At 39.5% G+C, this 8,676-nt stretch overlaps 1 protein-coding gene across 6 annotated transcripts in view; it reads left to right on the forward strand.

The window, feature by feature from the left end:
• Positions 1 to 4,876, forward strand: part of C4H1orf116 (chromosome 4 C1orf116 homolog) — a 22,038-nt gene extending 17,162 nt beyond the window's left edge. For all 6 annotated transcript variants that reach the window (XM_042465957.1, XM_042465956.1, XM_042465954.1 and 3 more), the window contains 2 exons: positions 994 to 1,168; positions 2,503 to 4,876. In XM_042465957.1, coding sequence (XP_042321891.1) covers positions 994 to 1,168; positions 2,503 to 3,968 — 1,641 coding nt within the window. In that variant the 3' untranslated portion in view covers positions 3,969 to 4,876. The remainder of the gene's footprint in view (positions 1 to 993; positions 1,169 to 2,502) is intronic.
• Positions 4,877 to 8,676: the final 3,800 nt, after the last annotated feature.

Genomic DNA, 8,676 nt, shown 5'->3' on the forward strand with positions numbered 1-8,676 from the left:
TCTGAGCACATCATCTTTAAAGATATGAACACTTCATTGTACGACAGAGTTAATTCTTTCCCCTTTCATATAATTGATTATACTTCTACTACCAAGAATAGAATCTTTGGCCTGTTACAGACAGCCAAAATAAAGCTACTTTGAGTCACAGTGGAGTTATGGTGTTTCAATGATGCATGCGTCCTAAGAGTCCAGAAGTCGCACCAAAGCCACGCTCCAGCCCTAAGGACTGGAACATGGCTTTGGTATGGCTTCTGGACTCTTAGGATGCATGCATCATTGAAACACCATACCTCCACTGTGACTCGAAGCAGCTTTATTTTGGCTGTCTGTAACAGGCCCTAGAATGATAGAATTGTAGAGTTGGAAGAGACCGCAAGGGTCATCCAGTTCAACCCTCTGCCATGCAGGAACTCTCAATCAAAGCATCCCCGACAGATGACCATCCAACCTCTGCTTAAAGACCTCCAAAGAAGAAGACTCCACTACACTCCGAGGGAGTTTGTTCCACTCCCGAACAGCCCTTACTGTCAGGAAGTTCCTCCTAATGTTGAGGTGGAATCTCTTTTCCTGTAGCTTGCATCCATTGCTCCAGGTCCTGTTCTCTGGAGCAGCAGAAAACAAGCTTGCTCCCTCCTCAATATGACATCCTTTCAAGTCTTTAAACAGGGCTATCATATCACCTCTTAACCTTCTCGTCTCCAGGCTAAACATCCCCGGCTCCCTAAGTCGTTCCACATAGGGCATGGTTTCCAGGCCCTTCATCATTTTAGTCACCCTAAATAGAGCTTTTATTTTTCAGCAGTGAGGTTTTATTTATCCTTGGTTATAAAGGTTAAGAAAAATGGTCTTGGCAAACAGAATCACTTCTGTTTAAAAGCAACTGGTATACCTGAATGCAAGGTAAACTAATTGAGATGAACTTCCTTGTTCTTCAGACTTTTACATTTCCTTGTTCCTGTGGCTTAAAGTTTTTTTGTTTCTTTTTTGAAGAATGACAGTGGTTATGATTATCTGTCAGTGGAGGAGAAAGAATGTCTTATGTTCCTTGAAGAAACATTAGATTCCTTGGATACCGAGGCAGATAGTGGACTTTCAGCTGATGAGACAGGAACAGCTGAGTCTTCTAAGCATCCAAGGACATGGCCTTCAAGAGATGTTCCCAAAGGTAAGCTTGTAAGAAGGTTCTGAATGAAAGCAGGCATGCTTCATGGGAAGTTTCATTCTTGGCTCAAAATAAGTAGTTATAAAGACATTAGGGATGCATGATTTTATTTTATTTTATTGCAAACTTTATACTTGAAGGAAGCAACAATTAACTTTAGTTTTCTTCTAACTGTGACAAAGTCTTCAGCAACTGTGCAATTTTCAAATACTATTTGCAATTCAGGGCTTTTTCTGTGCACGACTGCATTTGGGTTTTTTGGGTTTTTTATGCAGAAAATGGTATTTTTCTGTATGAAAATAATATTGCCATAGCTGAGGACGTATTCTATACAAAGTTTGGACAGTTTTGTGTATGGAAAACAGCATTTTCTGTGGAGGAAATAGCATTTTCTGCACAGAATCACATGTGAATTTTGTACACAAGAAGTCCTACAAAGATCTTTCTCAGTCCAGGATACTCCTCACCAAAGAACCATTTTCAGAATAATTCAATATTTCAATATTCTTTCCATCCTTATTGAACACAAGAGCATGGATCTAATTTCCCAGCTGCAGTTTCTAATAGTGTGGAGACAGCCTTCTACATGTATATGTAAGGCTCTCAATAAAACTTCTAATGCATTTTCAATATTTAGAATGAGATCTTGCTATTTCTAATTCACTTAAAATACACATTTTCCATGTTTGCTCTTTTGAGCATCTGGAGGTATAATTTGCTTGGGCTTGTGTCTTCACTTATGATGTGGAGAAAACAGTCATGGCATTACCCCAGAAACCCGTTTCCAAAAAATGGATGTCCTTGGTCTCAGACAAACAGCACCAACAGCTTGGTTCTCATTTTTAATGTGACACAAACAAGGAATATCACAATTTATTATGGATTCAGTGGTGTTCTTGTTTAGAATACATCCTTGTAAGATGAGAGCTGGTGTTGTACCATTGCAAGGAAAAGACTTAAAGGACTTGTATGTTCTGTGGTGTGTTAAATACCAGCTCTTGGGTATTTTCTCTCCACGTCACTTCTTAGAACTGTTCAAATTGTCTTCTTTTTGAAAGCTTGCTCATCTCCCTTTTCACTTTTTACTTTCTTATCCAGAGCCCATCAAATGTACATAGTGTAATGCATTCTCCCAATGGTGGTATAATTTGAGAATTAAGACTGCTTTTCCATCTCAATAGCCCATATTTCTCCCTGCTGATTATAAGTCTTACTATAAGCAAACAATTACTTCACTTCTTGCTGAGGTGATAAATAAAATAAATTAGAAATGTAAGGAATATTACTTACTGTTTTTTTTCTCTCTTCCCCACCCCTTTCTTTTCTCAATATTGTAGGATTAGATCTTGACAACCTCCAGAAGCATAAAAAATTTGAAATAAATGGCAACAAACGTGTGTCTGGACTTGTTAGCATACCAACTCCAGGCCATCATAGCCTTCCAAGGAACGTTACTGTCAAAAGTGTTCCCAAAACACCCAACATTTCCCTTGTGGAGGCAACAGGCTCTAATACTGATAACCCAAAGGATCTTCCACAGATATGTGTTACTTCATGGGAGTCTCCTAAACATGAGATATTCAACATATCAAATGGCCAGCCCAGGATGACCACACAGCCGAAGGCCTCAGATCTGGAATCTGTGGTTATTCCACCTCCTGAACCATTCCAGGATCACAGGCAGGGTTATTCCAAAAGAGAGCAAGAGCCACAATTTCTTAACAAGGACTCCCAGAAAGATGTTGAAAGTGTGTTGTCACCTCACTTTGAAGTTAGGAGTGTTGACATAGCAGAGAGATATGAAGGTGCATCAATCCAGCCAGAACCTTCACCAGTGAAGGCAGGCCTAGAGAGAGGAAAAGAAGTGATTTTGAAATCTTTGTTTCCTAAAGCAAACAAGAAAAACTATGAACAAATGATGGGTGTTCAAGAAAATGGTCAAAAACCTACATTGGAAGAAACATTGCTAGATTCTAACTTTAAGCAAGGTCCTCCCACTGCCCCAAAGCCCAGAAAACTGCCACCAAATATTATCTTGAAAACCAGCAGAAGTAATGCGGTGTCACTCAACATTGATCCAAACCATAAGATAAAAGTGCTATCTCCAGCCAATGGCAGACCTAGAGCTGCAACTGGTGACTTTTCCATGGAAAAGGTGCATTCTCTTCAAAAAGAACAGGAGAGAGCCAGGAGGGAGGCTTTGGAGAAGTTGGGACTCCCCCTGGATAATGAGAAAGATCCAGAAGACCATGTGACTAAAAATTCTGCTTACTCAAAATCAAGAGAGACTTTTAGGAACCACAGTAGGGAGAACCTACATGTGGATAACATCACTCCTAATAAGAAACCTGACCAGGAGCATGGCCAGGTTGGTGGGAAAGGAATCTATGCAGCAGAGAAAAACACCCCAGGTATCAAACAGGCAAATTTCAAATCTAACACACTGGAACGATCAGGTGTGGGTCTGAGCAGTTACATCTCCTCAAGTGCTGAGGACCAGAACATTAAGAACATCAGCTCCATTGGCAAAATGTCCTTTTTTGACAAGATTACTCCAAATTTTCTCAGGAATAGCCGGCCACGCCCAGCTTCCCTTGGCATGGGGAAGGACTTTGTTGATCTGAAGGAAAACAAAATGCATAATGATGATCTGGAGAAAAATGACAAACGAAGATCTTATCCATTTCAGCATCCCTCCAAGCTCCCCAGACCACCTTGTGTCAGTGTAAAAATCACCCCTAAGGGGGCTGCAGAGGAGCACAGAAGGGAAGCTCTAAAAAAACTTGGCCTATTGAAGGAATAAGCCAAACATCTGGTTTAATTCAAAAACTGTGTGTGCCTTTACGGATAATGAGTTTTCTTGCTTGTTGCCTTCTCTTCTGTTATCTGAAAGAGGAAGAATTGTAGTATAGTCTGAATGTACTGAGGCTTTACCTAGAGTGTTTTTAGGTTTGATGAGTTAATCTACCTTCTATAGAGGCAAATCTGTACTCTGTTTAGACTGCGCTTCTCACTGGTTAGAAATGTCTCACCTGTATAGGATATGTGTTTGTATATAGTGTATAAAGGCATGCTTATTTGTATGTAATAAGTATATTGTTAACTGGAAGAGGGAAATGTTCATTTTGTAATTCCTAGGGCATATGGTAAAACCACCTCTGAGTATTCGTTACCTATGAAAATCATGTGAAATTCATGCAGTTGCCATAAGTCAACAAGCAACTTATAGACATGTACAAACACATGTGGTGAACTTTGGATATATACAGAGGCTTTGTATCATGATGATAGCCATGTGGTTAGAACTCTTTAGTCAAGACTGAACTAAGTATTGGTTTTCTAAAGGCTTCTTTTTAAATATCTGGCATTGAAACAATCAGTTGCATATAATGAAGCTAGTGAAACCAGCTAAGCTAGTGTATCCGATGCTCTGGATACTTAATAAACTGGAAAGAATGCATTGGGTATGAATCTTAGGCCTTAGTTTGTAAAAGCTTGGTAGTTCACCTACAACCTTGCTTGCAAATGGCTATCCAAGAGTTTACAAAATTATCGAAATCAAAGTTGCTCTCGATCTATTTCAGCTTACTGTACCTGCTTTATGCGAACAAATTAATATTGAATGGTAATTTAAAATCATGCAACTTTTTAGAATGACAAGTGAGACTGAGTGCTTTAAACTGATTGAGTAATAAATTGTTTTCTATGGGGGGAATGTTTCCGAATTTATTTGGTTAGTAAAACTCTAATTACTTTATAAAAGAAGTCAAATGGGTAAAAGAAAACAAAGTTGTGGAACACGTTAGTTTTAACATGATAATCTCACCTGAAGGGTGGTCATATCCTGTCATTGCTCTATCTAGAAAGTTTTACAACTGAAATTTTACTTGCCCTATTAAAGCAGTTAACTGATATGGCAGTGACATAATGAGCTCAGGTTAAACCTATCCAACACTATAATTTTAGATACTCTACAGTTGTTGAGCATTTCTTCCTTCTGAAAACACATCTGCTGAAGAATCCCTGCATACATACCATGCCCATTTAATGTAATACAGCAGACTCTGGTGCATGTGCAAATATGATTTATGTGGGCACTGGACAAGTTTGCTAAACTTCACTGCTACTCCAACACGAGCCGAACATGTTCATAAACATAGTTACGCTTTAGTGCAACCACAAAATTCAACAGTAAGCTCAACAGGCATTGTCCCATATGGAAAGCATTCAACCTGGAACACTTAGACATAGGAGAAGGGTTTTTATCATGGCTTTAATGAAGGGCAAGCTTGTTTACCCATGTTGACCTCTAGCTGAAGTACTGATAAAATTTTGAAAAAAAATTGTCAGTTCCCTGGAATATGCTTTGCATACTACTACTCTGCAGAAAGATAAATGATTTGGGCCCTTCTGAGCAGGTCTGCTGTCTACAGACACAGCAGGTTTTTTTTGGAGAAGGCTGGATTCAGTTTGAAGCTGGCAGAACTGCAATATTATGCAGAGTAGCATGATCAAAGCAGCTTTTGAGTCTAGTTATTAATGGAGTAGTAACCCAAGTAATTATTCTGTTGTAACAGCAGCAATCACTTAATCTCTTCCCCCTAATTCCTTTTCCTACCTCAGGCATCAAATGCTTTAAGAAAGTAGTTCTCAAATGGTGGAATGGGGCCCACAAGAGTTACTCAAGGGGGTGCAAGACTTGGAGGCCTTGATCCCTCCTTCTTCCCAAACTTTTTCTGTCCTGGAGGGGAAAAGAAAGCAAACAGGGAACTTGGAGCATCTGCCTGGAGGAGGAGGAGGAGGAGGAGACCTTATAGAATGTTAAAATATGAATACATCTGTATGTGTGAATGAAAATAGGTGCATTAAACAAACATTTTTTTCATATACTATGTCTGGGGGGGTGCCTGCATGTAGATATAAGGGGTGAGGTCACAAGGGTAAATTCAAGAACCACTACTTTAAGACAACAATCATCTTTGATTGTGATCCTGTAGACCACCGCATAGACTGCAATAGGGTGGCAGGAATGAAAGAGTCCCAGGCACTGCATGAAAAGCCTCAAGGTTAGCTTTCTTTGGTGCCTTTTCCCACTATGTATTGTTCCAAAAGGTGCTTGTGCCAATATAATAAACAATTATACTGGCACATAAGGCACTAATAGGATTCCACTCCTTATTTTAAGATCAAGAACAAACATTGTAACACAATACTTAAAACAAAAACAAAAAACCCAATACCCAGTAGAAATGATCTAAAATCTTAGTATTTTGAGGATATCCAAAACACCAAGTGTGTGACCTTCACTGACATACTGTTCTCCATCAAGCTGATAAAACACAAACAGTGTAATAGCATGCTTGTATTTGAATTTTGTTTTTCTCTTTTGTGTCTGAGAGGCTGTGCAGATGTGGATGCAAATTGGGGTGGTGGCAACTGCTTTCCTCGTCCTCAATTTGGCCTTTCCAGGGCACAATAGCTGCAGTGCTGTGGCTTTAAGGTGCTCCTTTGGTGCTGCATCATGTAAACGCAGTGCTAGCGGAGTACTGTGATGTTGTGCACCATGTCGAGCGGTGCAAAGCATCATGCTGCCATGGGGTGGAGTCAGGATGTGTGTTGTATGGACACCATGCCCTGACTCCACCCACAGGCTGGCCTTAATGGCTGTTCTGCACATCCCTGGAGAAGTTTAGAATTTGATTACAGCTATATATTTTGTTTGTCTTCCCCCTTTAAGGTTTTAAATGGTAGGCCATTGGATCAACTAACGGATCATATTCACCAACACATTTACTGGGGATAATACACGAGTGTACAGAATTTGTCTTCTAAGGGAAAATTCATAAAATCCGTGTTATGTCTGAGATAAGTTAAAATCGTTTATAAAAATATGAATAAAATGGTTTTATAAATGACTCTGAGGCATGGGATTACAAGTACCTCTTTATGGGGACATTGTGAGTGGGAAATCCCTCCATGGGAGTTTCTCCATTTGGTTTAAAACTATATTTTAGTATGCAATCATACTCTTAGTATCATCTTAAAAGCAGACTAGATTGTTTGATGGTGTTCCTAGAGCACTGTACAGACCACCCTTTTGCGCAGTGCTGGTGCCAATTTTAGGATTACGGACCGTGCAGCAACCACACGGTCCCTAACCCTAGTATGTGTGTGGGGGCACCATGATTGTGTGGCCCCACCCACACATCGCACGCATTGTGATGTCGCAGCTGCACCGTGTCCAAATGGTGCGGTGCAGCTGCAACGTGACTGCACCATGCTACAGCTTTTGTGGCATCGCAGCATCACAGCAAACTGGAGCTGCATTTGCACAATCTTTTTTTGCTGCACAGCAGCACCGCAACATTTGGTTGCTGTGGTAACTTTGTGCAGCAATGAGTGGCGGCTCCAGCCCTAGGAGATCAGCTTAATTAATGTAATAATGTTTCAATATCTGGATGAACTTTTCTGTAGGAAGCCAGTGTCTTGCTGTTCAAAAATAAATGCAAATAATCTACTGATGTCAAAACTATTTCTAAGATTAAAGGAAGTAAAATCCAATTTGGAATGGAATTTGGGGTGTGGCTCCTGTTGATTGACACAATGATCCTAGACTAAATATGTACAGAGGTTTTCTTGATCTTCATTGAATGCAACTGTTTCTATTTGCATAATATTTTTGGCATATTGGCTCTTTCTGTTTAATTTTAGTAGTTCACTGCAAAAACCTAAAGAACTGAATTTTGTTCATGCATTAACCCAGGAGGTTTATTTACATCTTGCACAATGAACAAATTTGTCCTCCCCAATATGGCAGAACCATAAAGACCATGTTAGTTCCTCACATATTTATTGTTCTATCATTTAATAAACCAATGATAGGAAATTTCAAAAACAGTACCAAATGTTTTTGAAATTGGATTATTTTTTTTAAATAAAGAACCTTATGGGAAATAAATAGCAGAGGAAATCATTCTGGTGTTGAAGGTAGAACCAGGTAAAATGTAGCTATATTTTTTCAATAGGACCATAGAAAGCTGTTCTAAATAGTGAAGAGCTAACAGTTGTATGAATTTTAAAAAAATCAATCCCCTCTTTTAGCAGACAATATGAACTGTTATACTGTGCAGTTCCCCCCCCCCCCAAACAGATCTAAAAGGGGAAATTAGCTCCCTCACATTTGACAACAGTAGCAGTGTTCTGGAGTTGGCTGTGACAGGCCCATACATGCAGCTTTCTAGTCCAGGGCATCTGTTTAGCAGTCTTTGTTCTTGGCACAGCTGTGATGTTATGCAACACTTACCTAGTACATGAACAAGGTCATTGGAAAGTATATAATATGCATCCAAATGGTTTTGAACCAACATTTACAGTGCACATATCAATTTTAGCTTAGAATCTGTAAGGTTTTTTTTTTTTTAGCCGTGGAAAACTCACTGTTGTTTGGTCACTGGATCATAGTGATGTAGCCATGTTTTATCAACAGTGATGAGCCATTCCAAAAAATTATC

Source organism: Sceloporus undulatus, chromosome 4 (assembly GCF_019175285.1).
Source record: "Sceloporus undulatus isolate JIND9_A2432 ecotype Alabama chromosome 4, SceUnd_v1.1, whole genome shotgun sequence".
Taxonomy (NCBI): Eukaryota; Metazoa; Chordata; class Lepidosauria; order Squamata; family Phrynosomatidae; genus Sceloporus; species Sceloporus undulatus.